Source organism: Nicotiana sylvestris, chromosome 6 (assembly GCF_000393655.2).
Source record: "Nicotiana sylvestris chromosome 6, ASM39365v2, whole genome shotgun sequence".
Lineage (NCBI taxonomy): Eukaryota > Viridiplantae > Streptophyta > Magnoliopsida > Solanales > Solanaceae > Nicotiana > Nicotiana sylvestris.
In genome coordinates, this window is record NC_091062.1 from 25316323 (window position 1) to 25336244 (window position 19922).

Genomic DNA, 19922 nt, shown 5'->3' on the forward strand with positions numbered 1-19922 from the left:
ATATTTCATAAAATAATATAATTACAGTACATATTTTTAAGTAGGTAAAATTGCATAAGAATTGAAGAAAACTATAAATAAGTAAAATATATATGTAGCTATGCTCTATCCCTATAAAAAATTAGTTAAATCAATCCATTATACGCTATTTACAAGCACAAGTTGCTTAAAAAAGTTCAGCATAATTACATAAACTCTCATTTGGGAACAAAATGAATAATTCAACATTAGGTGTCAAAAAATATTTTCACTTTATCTAGGTTCTTTTCTTGAGTTGGAAATAAAAAAAAATTCTACATGAAGGAACAAATGGGACGACTAACCTACAACTTGAACTTTTGAACTTTTTTCTATGGATGAGATTGAAGTTTTCTTTGTATTTGCAAAAGAAGAAGAAGAAGTGATTGTTCGTTACTTTTGGGTGATAGTAGCACAAGATAAAAAATTGAGAAATATCATAAATTAAGGCTTCTAGCAATAAAAAAAAGGTCTTGATTTTTAAATTTAATGTATCAGTTTCTTTTTAAAACTTTTGAGTAATTACAAGTTAACTTTTAAGAATTTTGGGTATTATATTAAGGTCTTATTCAACAAGTTTTATTTTGATTTGAAGAAGTCTCTCGGGCATACGCCTCACTACAAAAAAATGCGCCTCTATGCTCCGGATTGTTGGGCGTACGCCTTTCGCCCCACCATCGCCTCCGGGTATTTTTAATGCGCCTCACTGCTTGTAACCACTGTAATGTAAATTAAAATCTACCTTGTCCACTACAAGTATATCGTATACTTTATATGTTATATTAAAGTTTGTTATTGTCTTACACTCTTACACATAACAATTGACACATCTAATAGCAATACAACTCTTACATGACATTTTAAAAATAATTTACGAAAAAAATAAACTTATATTGATTCCAAAAAGAATCAAGATAATTAAGACACTCCCAAAAAGTCCAATTATTAGGTACTATAAGATTAAGAGGGTGTTTGGCTAAGCTTATAAGTTGGTCAAACTGGATTATAAATATTTTTTGGCTTATCTACGCGTTTGGTAAAATTAAAAGTGCGTATAAGCCAAAAGCCATAAGTTGGTCTCCCCCAACTTATCAAATTTCAGCTTATAAGCACTTTAGGTTTGACCAAAATATTTACTATTCTATCCCTAAAATACTTCTTTTTAAAACAAAACTATTAGTATACCCAGTTCTTTAACTGCTTATTATTAATTTCGGCACTTTTATACTGCTTTTTAAAAGTGATACTGTAAATTAGCTAAGCCAAACGGGCTCTAACTCGAAAATGTAATTGATCGAATCCAACCATTGGCACCTTCACGAGCAAAATCAGCATGTGAGAAAGAAGCAGCTCTCCATATACGACCTGCAAATTCCATCTCGTTTGGGTCCAATCCGTCTTCCTTTCATTTGCTCGCTCTTGAAATACACGGAAAAGTAGTAATCAGTGAGAAATTTACACTCTCTATTCTCCTGTAATATGGTGAAGAATCTCCAGCAAAGTATTACTGGTCTGAAATTATTATGGTCGAAATGCAGCCCTACTTCTCTTATGGTTCTTCGATTTTCGTCATACGGTACCAATTCTGGAACCCTAGCCTCTTCCTCAGCAGCTCAAAAGGAGAAGGACGATCTGTACCAAAGGTTGTTACCATATGCGCCCTCTACTGTGTCCATGACTCCAATTATTAACCAATGGGTTCGCGAAGGGAAGACCGTGGAGTATGCAGTCCTCAAAAAAGCTATCAAACAGCTTAGGGCATATCGGCGTTTCAAGCATGCTCTCCAGGTTCCACCCTCCTCTATCTCAGGATTGCTGTTTATTTTGTATGTTTCTATTAATAAGAATGAATTGCGTTCTTTATTCAGTTTAATTTTGAAACGGGTCGAGAGCTAACTGTAGGGAGTATTGATGTCCCTGAGCCCTAAGGGACTTTCTTGGTCGTTCAATTTGGGCAAAGTGCACAATAGCCGTTTTAGGACCCTATTTAAAGAATAACTAAAATTTATAAAGTTTTTAAGTTTACTCGCCTCAGAATCAACTTCACATATGCGGGTCTGAGGATGGAATTGGACTCTGCCAAAGCTTAACCTCAGACCTAAAGTTTGAGCTTTCAAATTTAGACCTGGGATTTGAAGTTAGGCTTTGTCCGAGCCCAACTTTAGACCCGTATATCTGAATTTGAACTTTGGTTTTTCAAACGTCGGACCTTCTAGTATGAAATTAGGCTTTGGCAAAGCCCAACTTCAGAACCGGAGCTAAGAAGCAGCAACAGCAAGAGGTTCAGTCTGAAGTAGCCAAAGCTGGCTAAATTTTAATTAATTTTTAAAACTGGATATATGCTTTAAATACGGGTGCTACAAGAAGCTACTTGATGTTATTCCTACGTTTCAATTTTGAATTGTTTAGATTGGATAGTGAGAACATGAAATACTTGAATCAACTGATTTTTAATAACCCGCCCAAGCTTAAAAATGGGTGGGGTCATGATCCCTTCGTTGTCTTGATCTGTGACTGAATGGGATGGGTTTAACTCAAAATGATCCATCAAGCAAAAGAGGTCTAAATAGTGTAACTGAATGGGTAAAAAAATGCAACACGAACCACATAAAATGACTTCGAAAAGAGAAAGTAATATTTTAGCTTTCTTGGATACATATCATTTCTATATGAGAGGAGGAAGATTCCTAAGCGACTTCAACAATTTGGCACAAAGATCAATAGATTCACCAGGACAAAATATAAATTTCGTTATTAAAACTTCATCAACTTATAATTTCATGTTACATAAATGGAGCATATATTACTTAAATATACTCATGTCTGAACTCTGAACTAAGATTAACGGCTTGGGGGTCAAAACAATATACAGTTAAAGTCTTAGAATATTTAAATCTAATGCATCTTTAGCATGCCTGTAATACATTTTCGTACATATTGTAAAAGTATTACAATAATGGAGATTCTCCAGAATCTTGGCCACTGAAAAGCGAATAGAGAAATTTGGGAATTGGAAGTTCATAAAGAAAACGTGGGATTTGGAAGTTAGCTCTCTATAAATTACTCTACTCACAGAAGTTATTTCATTTGCAGGGGTTTCTATAAGTTTTTGAAGAGAAATAACGGAAGGGAGGTTAGATCACGTTGGATGGATTGGGTCATGACCAGTTATTTGACCCAAAAATACTTTGGTCGGGTTGGTTATGACCTGTTCTTTATTTTGAATCATTTTGAGTTTTGATCCAATCGGCACGTTTGCTACCGCTACTTGCATATTTTAGTCTCTCAGGGGTTTGGAGTAAAAGGGTCAAATCATGTCATTTTTATTTCAATCAGGACATGAGTCTTCTAACTTTTTTTTTTGAATTGATAACTTTTGTATATATTAATAACATCAGTACATAGGTTGTACTGAAAACCAGATTTACAAGTAAGTGGTAAGTAGATGTGCTGGTGTGCAACCTAGCAAGATCCTAGTATGTCTACGATTGTCAATGTATCTTCTGTGTAAATCTGTTTATACCAAAAACAAAAAAGAAGAATACAATTGAGTTTGATCTTCTGTACTGGGTTGCTTGTATCTTTAAAACATCTAGCATTCCTTTCCCTCCAAACTGTCCACCAGATACAAGGCGGGATAGTCCTCCATCTATCTCTGTTAGTTGCTTCAGCACCAGCTTCTTCCCAACTATAAAGAACTTCATTAATCCTGCATGGCATTGTCCATGAAATACCCCTAAGACTAACAAAGATTTTCCATAGTTGGTCTGTTATCTTGCAATGTAGAAATAAATGGCTAACAGTCTCAGCGTTTTCCCCACATAGGAAACATCTTAAACACAGAGAAATTCCTCTTTTTATGAGATTATCTTGGGTTAATACAAGCTCCTTTGCTAGTAGCCAAGAGAAACATGCTACCTTATATGAAATCTTTGTTTTCCATATATGCTTCCATGGCCAAGCACTATGTGAAGATCATTTTGATTCAAAATCTTATATGCATCCTTCACCTGATAGACCCCTCTGTTGTGCCTCTACCACCAAAGTGAATCCACCCCTTCCTGTAATCCTTTAAATGCTTCCAGCTCTTTGTAGAGGTTAGTTAATCTTGTTATCTCCCAATCATTCAGCTGTCTTCTAAGAGTGAGTTCCCATCCTTGATAACTCCACATATCAACTACTGTCCTATGCTGGTTTTGTGCTAAACCAAACATATCGGGGTATCTTTCCTTTAGACTTCCATGTCCCAACCAATTATCATTCCAGAATGATGTGTTCCTTCCGTTGTTCACTCTTATGGAAGAGTGAATCTTCATTATAGGCCAAAGTTTTCTGATGGATTTTCACACACTAACTCCATATAATGTGCTTACTTTGTTTGACACCCAGTTATTTTCCTCACCGTACTTAGCTTTGATCACTTTGCTCCATAAAGTTTGAGGTTCTTGAGAATATTTCCATAGCCATTTCATTCTAAGAGCCTTGCTTTGATTCTTCAAATTTCTTATTCCTAAACCACCTTGTTTTTTGGCCATTGTGAGGGTCTTCCATTTAGTTAAATGGAAGACCTTTTTCTCCTTATTCCCTTGCCAAAGGAAGGATCTTTGGAGTTTGTCCAGTCTCTGTATGATTCCGGCAGGAATTGGGAACAAAGACATCATGTAAGTAGGAAGTGAGTCTAATACTGAGTTGATTAAAACTAGCCTGCCCCCATTGATAGGTATTGCGATTTCCATCTTGACAGCTTCTTCTCACACTTTTCAATGACTGAATTCCAGATCTCTTTGGATTTGGATCTTGCACGTTGGTAGGGACCCTACTTCTCCTCCCATTATCTGTATCAGTTGCTCCATGTTATTAACTTCATTAATGGGATAAATATGGCTCTTTCTCCAGTTGATGTGTAGTCCCGAAATTCCCTCAAATAAGACCAAGATGATCCTTAGAAACCTAAGTTGCTCCTCTTCAGCGTCACAGAAGACTAGAGTATCATCAGCATATTGAAGATGTGATCTCTAGACTGTTTGCCCCATTCCTGTGAACCTCGAAACCTTTAACCTATCCATTGACTTTGGCCGTTTTAATCATGTTGTTCAGTCCTTCCATGGCTATAATGAATAGAAAGAGAGATAAAGGATCACCTTGTCTTAGACCTCTGTGTGCATGGAAGAAATCTTTAGGAGATCCATTTATGAGAATGAAGAATGTAACAGTAGATATGCAAAATTTCATCCAACTGATCCATTTCTGCCCAAAACCCATTTGTTCTAACAATTTCAGTAGAAAGCTCCAGTTGACATGATCATAAGCCTTCTCAATATCTAGTTTGCATAGGATTCCGGGTTCTTTCTTTTTGATTCTTGAATCCACAGCTTCATTAGCAATCAACACTGCATCTATTATTTGTTTTCCTCTGATGAAAGCCATTTGTTGAGCATCTACTAGTTTTCCTACCACCATCTTAAGTCTTTCAGTCAAGACTTTTAAGAGCAGTTTGTAGAAACTCTCTATCAAATTGATTGGCCTGAAATCTCTCAATTCTTTCACACCTGTCTTCTTTGGAATCAAGGCTATGTATGTTGCATTGAAGCTTTTCTCAAACATCTCCTGGGAATGGAAGTTGTTGAAGGCCTCCATGATGTCGTGCTTCAAAATATCCCAGCACTTAATGAAAAAACCCATTGTGTATCCATCTGGACCTGGGGCCATGTCAGTTGCACACATCTTCAGACAACTCAAGACTTCTTGTTCCTCAAATTTACTCTGTAAAGACTCTTTCTCTGATTCAGAGATTTTTGGACTGTTTTCGAAATTGACTGTCGGTCTCCACTCTTCAGGTTCTGTGTATAACCCCTTGTAGAATTCAATGATCACATTCTTTATTCTGTCTGGCTCCTCAACTGCTTCATCTTGAATCATTAGTTGATCAATATTGTTGTTTCTCTTGTGTGCATTGGCAGTACGATGGAAAAACTTTGTATTCCTATCCCCTTCTTTGAGCCACAGAGCTCTTGATTTCTGTCTCCATGCACTTTCTTCGTTCTTGAGATGATCTTCGAACTCCATAAGGGTAGCTACCTTCCTCACTGATTCCTCCTCTCTAAGAGCTCTTAATTATTGTGTTGCCTCAAAACCTGCCAATTGACTCAACAATTTTGATTTTTGCAATCCCAGATTTCCTTTACAACTTCTGCTCCATTCTTTTAGCTTGCCTTTGAGAGCTTTTAATTTGCAAGCTAAAATATAGTCTGGTCTTCCTGAAAATTCAAAAGATGTCCACCATTTTCTAATTCTGTCGTCAAAACCTTCCATGTTCAACCACCAATTTTCAAACTTAAAGTATGATTTAGCTTGTTCCCAGGCACCACAGCATAGAGCCACTGGTGAATGGTCAACAATCAGCCTTTGTTGGAGAGTTTGCTTGATATTTCTGAAGCTTTCATCCCATTCTTCTGAAATGAGAAATCTATCAATTCTAGACGCGGTTGTATGATTATCCCCTTTGAACCAAGTATAGGAGCCTCCTTCGAGTTGAAGATCTATCAACTCCGTGTATTCTATAAAATCCGAGAATTCCACCATCTCTATGGACCTCCTCGAGCATTCCCGTTTTTCAGAAGGGTACCTTGTGACGTTAAAATCACCACAGACTACCCAAGGGCCTTCCATCAATCCCCTCACTACACCAATTTCTCTCCATACTGTTCTTCTTTCTATTCTGCAATTTGGAGCATACACTCCTGTTATATGACATTGAAAATTTTGTAAAAGAGCCTCGAACTTGCATGTCAAAGTGTATGCACCAGTCTGTAACACTTCCCTTTTCCATACTCTGCAATCCCATAGTAACAAAATCCCCCCTCTCGTGCCGCTAGCTTCTAAACATGCGTACCTCACCCATCTCCCACCCCAAATTTGATTGACTATTTCATTGATATCCCCCTCCACTTTTGTCTCTTGCATAGAGATAATGTCTGCTTCCAATTCAGCACTTGACTTTTTATGATCACCCTTTTCTTCTTGTCATTTAATCCCCTAACATTCCATGAAATTAAATTGATCTTCATATTGCAATAATAGATAGATCTCTTCCCCTACTCCTTTTTCCATCACTCTTGAATTTGACATCAAACGAGGTTAATCCTTTTATCCAGTTAGCCTTTGAACCTTTGTTTCTTCACCTCCATCTCTGTCTCCACTCTTCTAACTTGTCTGCAACTGTCAATTTGCATTAGTAACTCCAATGCTTCTTCTTCGTGGCCTTGAAAATCTACTCCAAACATTTTCCCCAATTTGATCATATTTTGATGGACCCACAGTGTTGCATCCATCTCTTTATCCATTACTTGATTGTGTTGTTGTACTGATATAGGAGTAACCTCCTCGATTTCCCAATCTTGGATACAGTTGAAGTGCTTTAGCTGTTGTTGATGGTCCAATGCATTTTTAACTTGATCTTCCCGCATCTTTTTGTTTATGGTATGCTCCCCTGCCTTCTGTCCCAGTATTCCTATCTCTGCTTCACCTTCTGGCTGATCACAACTCATATGTGTTGCATGTGGTATTATTTCAAGGTTTGCAATGGGAATTGGATCCCCTGGATTGGATTCTTTGACTTTCTAAGTAATAGGTGCACCCCAATTCCTCAAAATAAGGCGTCGGCCTAATTTCTTCAGTGGCCTCACACGCGACATCATTAAAAATGACTTGTGCAGCCAAATCAGACTCATATGATTTCAGCTCATTATTCGCCGTATTAATGCTCAGATTTGTCGAACTTGGACCTTGCGTATGTTGCACCCGTGCCTTTCCCTTATTACTATTTTGCAATATGGTGCATCCCACTTGGTCGCCCATGTTTCTCTCTGCTCCAAAGCTATGTGTGTTTTCCAACGACTTCAGCTCAAATCTTGCCTGTTTTTCAGCCCAGATTGGGATGAAAAATTTGATCCCTTCTCTTTCAATCCCAATCTCATTAGGAATCTTTCTGCCATCACCAACAATTTGAATTCTAGCCCACTTAAGGTGATTTTTGAGATCAGTTTCTTCTTCGGTAGCTATCCATCTCCCACAAAGATCTCCTAGTTCTTTGAAGATCTTTTGTGACCACAGATGTAAAGGAATCCCCATGGCTCTAATCCAGCATGTTTCCACAATTTGAGAGTTTGGAATGCATCCAGCAGTGTAGTTCCACCATTCCAGATGAAGCTTGAACTTTTTCCATCTCCAATGTCCTTGCAGAATCTGCTCAGCCATGTATCTGTTCGGAAACTCAAATAGAAACACGTTGCCAGTCATGTCATACATGTTGACTCCACATGCTTTGTTCCATTCCATGAAGCAGTAGCCCATCGCCTTATGTCTGCTAAAGTGGGTCTCTCAGTGATTTCTTTCCCAAAATACCCAATAATGCATCTTTTTAGTAAACCTGTGTCCTCCGCTCCTGAAGGTTCCAAAACAGAGATATCTCTATTGTTTGTACTGACATTTGCCTCTCGAAGGGTATTGGATTGCCATTTACTCTCCTTAACTGCTTTGACATAAGGATAGTTGTCCATAGTGTTTCTGGGTGGTACTGTGGTATTCAGCTTGGGGACATGACTGATGAATCTTTCTATCTTAGCTGCTATGTCTTTCCAGCCTGCATTCAAAGCTAACTCTGGGATTATAATAACTGACCTCCCTTCTCCCTTTAGTGACAGAATATTCATATATCTTCCATGAGCGTTAAATTTCCTAGTGCACCTAGTGCAGAAATGTTCTGTCATTTGTTCCTTATACTTCCATCTCTTCACTAAATTCTTTTGATCTGTCGAGGTTTCTTTAAGTACAAAGCAAATCCATTCCATTGTCTTTCTACCCATGGATAAGCGTCTCATCATGTTGCGGCTTCTCTCCACCCATTCAAACCATATATTTTTGTTGGAGTTCCATCTGGTGATGTCGAAAGATTTGAATCCGGCGTTGAAGTATATCTTGCTATCTTCCATATTGTACTAACCAACTGCTCAGGTTATGAAAATTATAGAGGGTGTTTGGTAGTAATCACAGTGGGTGAATACTGATTCCGAAGAAGGAGATGTTTGGCTCCGTTGAGAAGCTCGCCGTAATGGTATTCTGCAGACTTGAGAAGAAGAAGAAGAGAGAATTTTGTTTTGCAGCTGAATGAAAAATGATTACAAAATGGCCAGAAAAAAGTTCCCGTCGCCGGAGAAAAGTAAAAGTGGTCGGAATCTAGAACTGCCAGGATGGGTTGGGTCGGAATAGGGTGCTGAAGAGGCTGTCCTGAAGAAAAAAGTTGAAAAGTTGCCCGGAGTAGGCTCACGCACCGGCGCGTGGTGGAGTGCTCGCCGGCGCTTGGCCGCGCGTGGCGGCGCGTAGGAGATCTGATGGCGGAGCTGTCTGCAGGGGTCGGCTCGCGTCACTAGTGGCTCTCCGATGGTGTTTGTATGAACTCAAAATTCCAGGTTCTCAGGCTCCTCGGGGAGTGTGCATGAGAGCAGATTTTTCACTACTGTAGAAACTGAATTTTTCTACTTCGCACTACTTTTTAGCAACACTTGCATTTCATACAATTGATCGAACATTTTCTACGGCAATTAGGAAAGGGATAGGCGAGTCTTCTAACTTTTTAAAAATAAAATGTATTTAAAAACTACATAAAGGGTTTGTGAGTCACTGTTTTTTATTATTACATATTTTTGGAAGGCACTGGGTTATACCAAAGACAATAAAAGGAGCTTCTATGCAGGAAAGGATCAGACTGATTTCATTTAGTGAAAGGAATCCCTAAACTTGTCATACACTATGAAATCCATATTAATCTGGTTTTTAGAGCTATTTTTCTTTTCAAAGCTCTAATAATTTGTGTCGAAGGAGAAAATGATTGGTATTTGGTTGCTTGGGTTGTTTTAATTCTTTTTCCCATGGAGGTTCCTTAGCTGATCTTGGTGTAGAGACAGACACCAACCAACCTCCTGCTGCCACCTGTCTCCTGGAGTGACGATATCTTTGAGACGAACCATACTTTTGTCTTAACTAAACAGCTAAACCAACATAATAAAACAAGAGCTGCACAAGTTTACTCTATGAGACGACTCTTAGGATAACCTATATATATATATATATTAAAGCAAGAAAGTTACCATATATAATTGACATTATGGTTAAGCCAAGTGGCAAGCTAATACATGTCAATAGTATATGGTAATTTTATTCTATATACGGAATTTGAATTAAAAGATAATTTTAAATTTATAGATAAAGTTCTAAAATTCGAATTTAAATTAAAAATAAAATTTATCTTTTTTTTTTTTATCATGTTATCATACTTAATTCAGTTAATGATCATATGTAATCATGTTAGGAACTTTTGTTATTTTTTATAATTATTTAAATACTACTTCGCCTCTAGCAAAAAAAAAAAACTACTCCATATAACTATAAAACTCTTTCACATTTAAAATCCTATAAGTATAGTTCTTTGAAACACCGTAGCTAGATTTGAATAAAACGAAATTCTTTTAAAATAAATGTAATATATAGGGTACACGTCTATGTTTATCTAAATAACAAAAAAGAGTTTACAAAATCAAATAAAAGTTTACTTGCATATATAATAAAGTAAACATACATGCTGGAGAAAGAAACATCACAAAATCAGTCAATATTAAAAAAAAATTGTTTCTTTTTTCTTCTTGAAGAATATTTGTTTGAAGAGTCAATTTGCATCAATGAACATCAAGCAAATAACAAAACTTTGGCTATACAATTGCTATCATTAATTTCAATTTAGCATATTCAAGGAATTGAAGGGTATAAGCTGAAATCCCTTCATTTAGCTGTAGTCAAGCCAGTATTGCAAGGGTATAATATTTTTTTCGTTGAAGAATATTAGTTTTGAATCATTAGATTGTGTGAAAGGGTTTTGTTTTTGTCAAACTCAACAAGTGATAAATTGGTTTTTAATTGATAGTTTCTATAGCGACTTTTAAGTATAACAAAGAGTATATATAAAGCAAAAATTCGTATGACGTGAAATATTTTTTTTTAAATGTAAACAAATTATTTCGAAAAAACTCTTTACTTTTTTTAATTCAAAGATAATAAAAAGATAAGATATTTTTGAACATTAGTAGAGAGTTTTAAAATTATTATAATAGAAGTTATATCATGGATAAACTCAAAAAATCGAAATCTTATGGAATATTTACATAATATCCGGCCATATTTATTGTTTACTTTTTATAGTTAATATAAATAGATGATACACCGACAACACACGATTATACACATATTATATATGGATTATATATAAATTATACTTCATTCAATTTTTTAATTTAAGTGGTCGGGTGAGCACCTATTTAGGCTGATTAGATAAAGCCAAAAGAAAAATATGAAATAATTTCAACCAAAGACTAAAAATATAATTAAAGTTCATATGTAGACAATTTTTATTAAAAACTCATCCTTTTATAGTGAAAATAAATTAGTTTTTTGTAACAAAAGAAATAATGACATAAAAAATAAGATAAAAGAAAATAAATATTGAAAAAAATGTTAGAAAGATCTAAAAACAAGAAATAAAAGATGACAACAAATTTCTTATTATGTTTCATCTTTGTTGAGTATAAAAAATTTGAAAGTTAATCTCATCGATTTCAAATATATTTTTTTCAACTCAAATACATAGATTATAAGATAGGGATATCTTCGAATACCTTTTTTAATTTACATTATGTGTCGTTTTTAAAAAATCACTATTAATAACAAACTGATATGATATTCGAATTTGAACTGGATGCAATTTGAGTAGCTTGCATTGAGGTTAAGCCAAGTATGGTGTCGAAAAATAAATTACTCGACAATTTTAAGACAATATATGCAATGTTTTATAATAAACATTTAATGATTCAAAGAACAAAATTTTTGTATATATAGGATATTAAAAATTCAAATTCTGGGGCTAGAGATATCGATAAACTTAAAGTGGAGTCATACTGAATAAATGCGGCCAAATAATCATTTAAATTTTTAGATAGCCGATTAAATTGAATTTTAAATTAAGGATAATATCTTCACTTGCATCATTATAAAGATAATCATTATTATAATATATATAAAGTTTTAGAAATCGAAATTTCAAAATAAAAATATTTTTTGAAAGATAAAATCATATCAAATAAGAGTTCAAGTCATAATATAAGAGTCACGTCTTAATCAAAGAATCGTTTATATTGTGTCAACCTTTGTGCTTTGTCATAAATATGAGTTATTATTTCACTTTGTGGCTATTTTTAGGTTCCAATGATACCTATGAGAATAGTGCAAAAATAAAATTATCACTACGAGAATTGAGAAAATATTAGTCTTTTTTCATGTAGTGTTTCTTAATTAATATGCGACGATTATCTATAACTATTTAGAAGGTTTAAATGTTAAGGTTATTTACATATAATTCAAATAACTCAGATATTTAATATGGTTAATGTCAGATATCAAAATGGAGTAAAAACAATTCACTAGCTAAAGAATTTTTTATATTTTTAGATAGCCAACTAAAATGAGTTTTGAATTAAGAATAATATTTTCAATTACATTATTATAAAAATAATTATTATTTAAAAATAATGTTTTAGAAACTGAAATTTTAAGAAAGAAATATTTTTTAAGAGATATCAACGCACCAAATAAGAGTTCAAGTACCAGTAAAAGAGTTAAGTCTTATCCAAAGAGTCATACATTGTCTCAACATTTAATTGTTTTGCCATAAATATCAGTTATTATTTTGCTTCCTGACTATTTTTAGGATCCAATGACACCGACAAGAATGGTATCAAAAAAGAAAAATAGAAGAAATGGTTAATTTTTTTTCATGTAGTTAATATCCAATGATTATCTATATTTACTGAGAAAGTGTAAATGTTAAAATTATATACATACAATCCAAAACTTAAATATTTGACATGATTAGTGTCCGCGCATCTGCGCGGGTACTAATACTAGTATTTAATTTATTGGCTTAGCTTTTTACACTGATATGATTCTTTTGATTATTTAACACTAGAAAAAGGGTAAAATTTCTGACATAACAGTTTTATCTTATTAGGCATAAATTTATCCCAGCAGTCAGCTGAAAAGATGAAAAAGATCTCCAATATTTAAGATCTGCTTGTGAAGTGAACTAAAAGTAGTCCAAACACTGAGGGGTCATTTGGTTGGGAAATAAGTTATCCCAGGATTAATTATTTCGGGATTAGTTATTCGGGGATTGTTACCCCACCCTCCCATAGGGATAAAAATAACACTACAATCCTGGGATAACTAATTCCGGGATTAGTTATACTGTAATTTTAGTCCGGGGATAAACTCATCCCAAATTTAATCCCTAGATTAATTATCCCTTATTACTAGTACCAAACGAGGAATGAGTGTTTACTTCATGATCATTGACTCAATAATGCCTTGGCAATGAAATTCATTGACACTAATGCAAAGATATTCTTAAAAATCTGAAGCAAACTATGCAACATAAAATAATACTTTAAGAAGGAAAATAAAATTCAAGCATGCAACTGAGGATTGAACAACTAGAGTTGATTCAGCCACGGCTGCACTCACTTCAAAAATTAAGTGCCATGTTGGTCTAAGTTCCAGCAAAACTTTTTGTTCCCCCCCTTGTTTCTATGTTGAGTCAGAGATTCATTTTCTGCTTCTTATTTCTGTGTCAGATTTATGAATGGATTGACAACTCGAAGCATCTTCGTATAACACCTGGAGATGTGGCAGTCCGACTGGATTTGATATCAAAAGCTCATGGTCTGGAAGCAGCAGAGGAGTATTTCGCTAGCATTCCAGATAATCTGAGATCTTCTTATGTATATGGCGCTCTTTTGAACTGCTATGCTGATGCAAAATCATTGATGAAAGCAGAAGGTACAATGCAAAAGATGAGGGATCTGGGGAATACTGACTTAGTGACTTACAATGTTATGATGAACCTATATGCTAAAATGGGAGACCTTGAGAAACTACAGTCGTTAGTGCAAGAGATGGAAGATAAGGGAATTGCTGGTAATGTAATCTCCTATACTATCCGCTTAAATGCATATGTATCTGTTCCTGATGTAAAGGAGATGGAGAAACTTTTGATGAAGATGGAAGAGGATTCTTTGCTGATTGATTGGAATGCTTATGCAGTCACTGCCAATGGATACATGAAAGCTGGAGATGTAGAAAAGGCTTCAAAGGTATTAAGAAAATGTGAGCTCCTAGGTAAGGGGAAAAATGCAAGGGTTGCTAATGAAAGCATGCTATGCCTCTACGCTAGTATGGGCAAGAAGAATGATGTCTATCGTATATGGAAGAAATTAAAGAATAGAGGTAAGGTCTACAGTTCAAGTTATCTTTCCATGATAAGTGGACTGGAAAAGTTAGATGATATTGATGGTGCAGAGAAGATATTTGCCGAGTGGGAAGTGAAAGAGGTATATTTTGATGCTAGAATTCCAAATTTGCTCATAGCCGTTTACTGCAGAAAGGGTCATTTAGAAAAGGCTGAATCTATTATAGAAAGACTCTTGGAGAGTGGGAAGAGGCCAAACTATAGGACATGGGATCGTCTGGCACTCGGATATTATTCACACAATCAGATGGAGAAGGCAGTTGAAACATTGAAGAAGGCGATCTTGGCAAGTATGCCCCTGCGGACACCAAATATTCACAGTTGGGCTCCGTGCATTGATTACTTCCAGTCGAATGGAGATACTGTAAGAGCAGAAGAGATTAAAAGATTGCTCAAGGAGCGAGGCATGTTCTCAGCAGGGTAGGAAAAGGTTGGAGAACTACAATAGAAATGGAAAATGTGGGTCTGAAGAACTTGACTAAATGGAAGAAGAACTTGGAGAGACTGGATAATGGTTGTTGTAGGAATATCTCTAGAGTACTGGATGGAGGATTAATTGTGTTTTGATGTTAGACTAGAATATTAGAACTGTTAAGTTCTTAAATATCATATTGTTCACATTTGACAAATACCATATGTATATAGGTGGATGTATATAAAACAGGTGCGTCTTGTATTCATCAAAATTACCTTTCAATCAATATAATCTTACAAATTATTTCCCTCAATCTGATTGTTCTAAATTAAGATTTTGTTCCCTGGAAAACACTGGGTGAAGTGTTTATGAGGTAGATAATATGACAGTTAATCGTTTTATTATTTGTTCTTGCATTTTTCTTTTAATTTTTGTGTTCTCCAACACAGGTTGAGGAAAGAGGATTATATAAAACTGGGAAAATACATTTCTGATGTTGTTTTCGGTAGCTATCCAAGGGGGTGGTTTATGTTTGGTTTGATCTATTTTCAGCATAGTAAGGTCCTCTCAAGATTATTTTCTTCATAATGAAATTAATAGCAGCTCCTGTGTTTTACTAACAGGACATATCTGATTCAATTCTTCGTCCGTCCTCTCTTTTGCAGCGTAGGAATACATATTGATTAGCTGAAGACTTATGTAAGTGCTTTTTATTAAGCACACCTGAAGCAGCTCCCATTAGCTTTGGTCTACCAATCAAACTACTATGGCCCAGAACATTTCCAGGCAAAACTTTAGGTTAGAAACAGAAGCCTAGTTTCCTTAAAAAAATATGTAAAATTGTTTCTCTTTTCATTTGCATTTAATTTTGAAGTAAAGTTGTGTGACAGTTGAAGTTCACATATCTGTTCAGGCTATAATAAAGCAAATATGGAAGAGTATTATGAAGCAGGCTTGTCGCTTTAACTTTATTTTTTAAAATTGTTAGTTAAAGGTGTAAGATATTTTTTCCAGTACTTTGTGAAAGAAGAGACAACCAATAATATAGTGAACCTTTTTTTTCGAATTCATCGGTTAGAAGTGTTTGACTAAATAAGTGTAAACCCGTTTGTCGAACTAAATATTGATAATAAAAAAGGTAAATCTTAGCCAAACATAATTAATTCAAGATCCAAACATACAGAGTGCGAAATAGAAGAAGAATAAGAGCATGTAAGATTTCTTAATGTAATAATCGTACATCAAACATGAGAGTTGGGCTTACATCTAGGGCATATATGCATCATAATCATGGGAGCAAGGAAGGGGAAGAGAGGTAACTGTTGATGATGAAGAGATTCCTCTTGTCTTGTTTACTCTATTGTGGTAGCTATCTCCTAGAGAATCCCCCCTCTTTGTCTGAGCCTCCCCCCATATATATAGTTCCTTTCCCTTTTATCCAATGGTCTTTGACCGGCATACTTTCTTACGACTGTACCTTTCGTCGTTTGCTTGAACACCACGCTTGTTCTGTTATGTATGCTTTCCGATGATTTGACCCCGGCGATGGCCGAGGTGCTCTTTGCTATCTCGCCCAGTGGGCATGATTACGACTTAGTCGACACCTTATCATTCCTCTTAAGGACGACCATTCCAGTCAGATTTTGACCCATACAGTTAGTCCCTTTGTCCGTCGAGGTCGCCTCTTAGCGGGCTCAACGGACGGACTTTGTCGATTTGAAAGTTAGAAGAAATCTGAATGTTACGCATTGAGCGGGATCCTTAGGTCGAGATGGCGACGTGACGCTTCAATGGTACCATCGGACCGTTACGTCTGTTCAGAGTTGAATCGTTGTATTGATTCAATGCATCATGAATAGCCACTATCATTATGGCGCACGTTTCCCAGGCACTGTATTGTTTCTTGTGCCCTATCAATTTTGATTGACGACTCTTGGGTTTCCCACTCAGGACATTTGTGTTCTTACAAATAGGGGGAAATCACCATTCGATTGCTACACTTTTCGATTTATCTAAAGAATTTTGCAAGCCTTTACCTTCTTCAATACTTCATACTTCTGATTCATTCTCCTGTTAGTCAGAACTTGGCACTACCATCTTCTTTTTTCCTTCATCATACTCATTTATTCCGATCAATCCAGACAAATGGCTGGTATTTCTTCCCAGACGAACAGGCTCATCGAAGCTCCGGTGCCGAAAAATGATGCACCGATTCTCGGAGAAGGAGCAGAGGCGGCGGAAGATGAGGGAGTTCCAACAACGGCCGAAATAACAGCCTCGCCGGAGAAGAACCTGATCCTGCATCCTCTACATGGATGAGTCGGCAATTGCGGCGCTCAAGACCAAGTGGGGAATTCCAAACAATATTGAAATGGTGCCAGCAACGGGGACGGACATTGTACATCTGCACCGCCCATGGTACTGCACATTCTACGCATACCCTTTTGTTTTCGGGTATACGCTTCCTCTCCCCTCCCCAGTGATAGACTTCTGCCGCTTCTATGAAGTGTGCCCGGCTCAGCTTTCACCGTACGTGTACAAACTCTTCCTCATGCTGCTCAAGTACGCAGAGCTCACCGGTCAAGAGGTCACTTTGGGGCATATGCTTAATATTTTGCCCCTCAACTTATTCGAGGCACGATGATCCACATGCTCCACAGAGGAACAAAAAGTTTGGTGGTGAAGATGGACGACAAGGATAATCGCCATTTCTGGGAAAGCTGTTTCTACGTGCGGACCGAGCACCTTGCGGACCTAGCAGGGTTTCTCGAGATATGGAACTTCGCCCGTAAGTTTTCCTTTGTTTATTTTATGACTCCTCTCAAGGTGGCGGCAGACCATTCCTTTTTAGGTGGCATTGCTGATTTGTTTTTTTTGCTTTCGCAGCTGAGAGATTGCCTCCCCCGCCAATTGACGACATCCACGAGTGGGTTAATGTTATTCTCCCCCATACCGTGAGGGTCCGCGTGTAAGCATCCTTCTACAAGAGATACATGCATATGCCTCTCACTCGTGAGTCGGCCCGTTGCAATTTCCTTGTTCTTTGCCTTGTAATTTGATCTTGTCGCTATATAATCATTTTTCTTTGTTGGCAGGGAGAGTGCGAAGGGCGAGGACTCTTCTGCTCACGTTCTGTCAACCAGCTCCTTCTACCCGGCCCGCACTGAGGTCTGCTGCCCGACCTACATAGAGATCTACTCAATCGGCACCTGCGGTCGGGGCCGTGTGCATGGGAATTACTCCTCAACCTGAGACTCCAGCTCCTACCACCCGCTCAACGGGAGAATCTTCCCGCGCTGGTAGCGGAGAGGGTCCGTCGAAGAGATGGCGAGTGGAGTCTGAAGTGGCTCTTTTAGTCGAAGCATCTTCGAGGGGCGACCCTCCCTTAGCGGTATCTGAAATTGGCAGTGGTGCTAACCCGGCCGTAGAGGCGAACCCGGTGGCAGAGGCTTCGGCCGTTATGAACGATCAATAGGATATTGCGACGGACATACGGGGTTTCGAGGCTGTTGTTGCCGTTTTGGATGGCCTTTCATCATCCGGACCAAATCACAGCTTCTTCTTCAGTCGCAGAGAGGGGAAAGGGTGTCGTGGTTGATGACTGCCAGTCTGACTCCAACCTCGATCCTGATGATGTTAGGATGTTCGAGGAGGGCTTTACCCGTACTGTGGTAAAAGCGAGAGGTCCTTCCCAAATACTTGAGATTCCATCGGATCTCAATCTTCTGCGGGACACGGAGGGTTTGGTACCGCAGTTCGACCTTCTATGCTCTGTCGCAGAGTGTGAGGCTCTTCGGGACGTTAGCAGCGTCGAATTATCGCATGAAATGGACGCTATGGGCCTGAAGGTAAGTTTGTTCTCTTTGTTTTTTTGTCCCCCTTTCGTTTTTGGAGGCCTTGGCCTTTACCGACTTTTTTCTTTACTTTCAATCTGACATGCTGGAGATCGAGAGTGCTCGCATGGCCGAAACTCGGGCCAAGATTTTTCTGATGATGCTAGAAAAGTATCGATGCTATTGCAATAAATGCCGTGAGATAAGATGCATGAGCGGCTCAGGGCGAGCACAAGTAATCAATCTCTCGGGGAGGAGCTGGAAAATAGGGATCAGGAGCTGATGCAGTCTATTTGCAGGAATAATGAGCTCGAGGAGCTACTTCGTGCAAAGGCCAAAGAACTTGAGTTGGGAAAGGGGGTCGCTGCAGAGTGTGAGCATCTTCAGGCGAAGGTGTTGTCGTTGCAATCTAAACTTGATCAAAATGCTGCCAGATTTGAAGTTTTGAGTGCTGAATGGATGGGGAAGTTGGCCGAGCTAGAGAGGAAGGTGTTCGAGTTAGAGAATGCCGAGAATGCTGAGAATGCTCGGGCCTCGGCTTTGGCAAGGGCAACGGTGTTGGAGGACACTATCCACGTCCTTCAATTTGAGCAGGAATTTGAGAGGGCAACGACCACGTTAAGGGAGGCGAGGCTTGAAGAGCGCATTGGCGAAATTGACTAGGAAGCTTCGAACTTGGGAGATCAGGTTGCTGTCGTCGAGGCTGAAAAGGTGCAATTGTTGTCCCAAGTTGAATCTGCCTCTGCCTCTACCGCTGTTCCTCGCCACTTGCATGAGCTTTGGGTTCATGCCGAGGCCCAACGAGACATATACCGGAGTTTGTGGGAGGCGAGCAATGTTTTTGAAGCTACTTATGAAGGAGCCCGGGTGAAGGCACGAGAGGCTCGTGTCAACTACGGCTATTACCCCGCGACACCGGAGGCTGGCGAAGACGCTGATGCTGAGAAGGAGTTTCTTGGAGACAATGATGGGGAGGATGGCGGTGATGACGCCGAATGAAAAGTTGATACTACTTTAGTATATATACTTATATATTTTTTTGCATTTCATTTTTGTCTCTTTTTTTAATTGGGCCTATTTTGGCCTTGTGTAAGGTGCGACCATTGCACACGTATATATGAATATAAGAGTTGTTTCACCTTAGTATATCCTTTGATTTTCTTTCCCCTCCCCTTGTTTGTTACATCTTTTTGTTTTGGAGTTAACCTTCGGATTTTTTTATGGCGAATCCCTAGTTTTTTATTTGGGA

The 19922-nt window shown here is 37.6% G+C and overlaps 1 protein-coding gene across 1 annotated transcript; it reads left to right on the forward strand.

The window, feature by feature from the left end:
• Positions 1 to 1285: 1285 nt before the first annotated feature.
• Positions 1286 to 15153, forward strand: LOC104214331 (pentatricopeptide repeat-containing protein At2g20710, mitochondrial-like). The gene is made up of 2 exons (XM_009763982.1): positions 1286 to 1806; positions 13752 to 15153. Exons 1-2 carry the CDS (start codon positions 1498 to 1500, stop codon positions 14847 to 14849), a joined length of 1407 nt encoding a protein of 468 aa, XP_009762284.1. The 5' UTR covers positions 1286 to 1497; the 3' UTR covers positions 14850 to 15153.
• The last annotated feature ends 4769 nt before the right edge of the window (positions 15154 to 19922 follow it).

Coding starts and splice junctions, on each gene's coding strand:
- LOC104214331 (XM_009763982.1), top strand. CDS start 1,498: ATGGTGAAGAATCTCCAGCAAAGTATTACTGGTCTGAAATTATTATGG. Junction 1,807..13,751: donor GTTTCAAGCATGCTCTCCAG/GTTCCACCCTCC, acceptor TTTCTGTGTCAG/ATTTATGAATGGATTGACAA.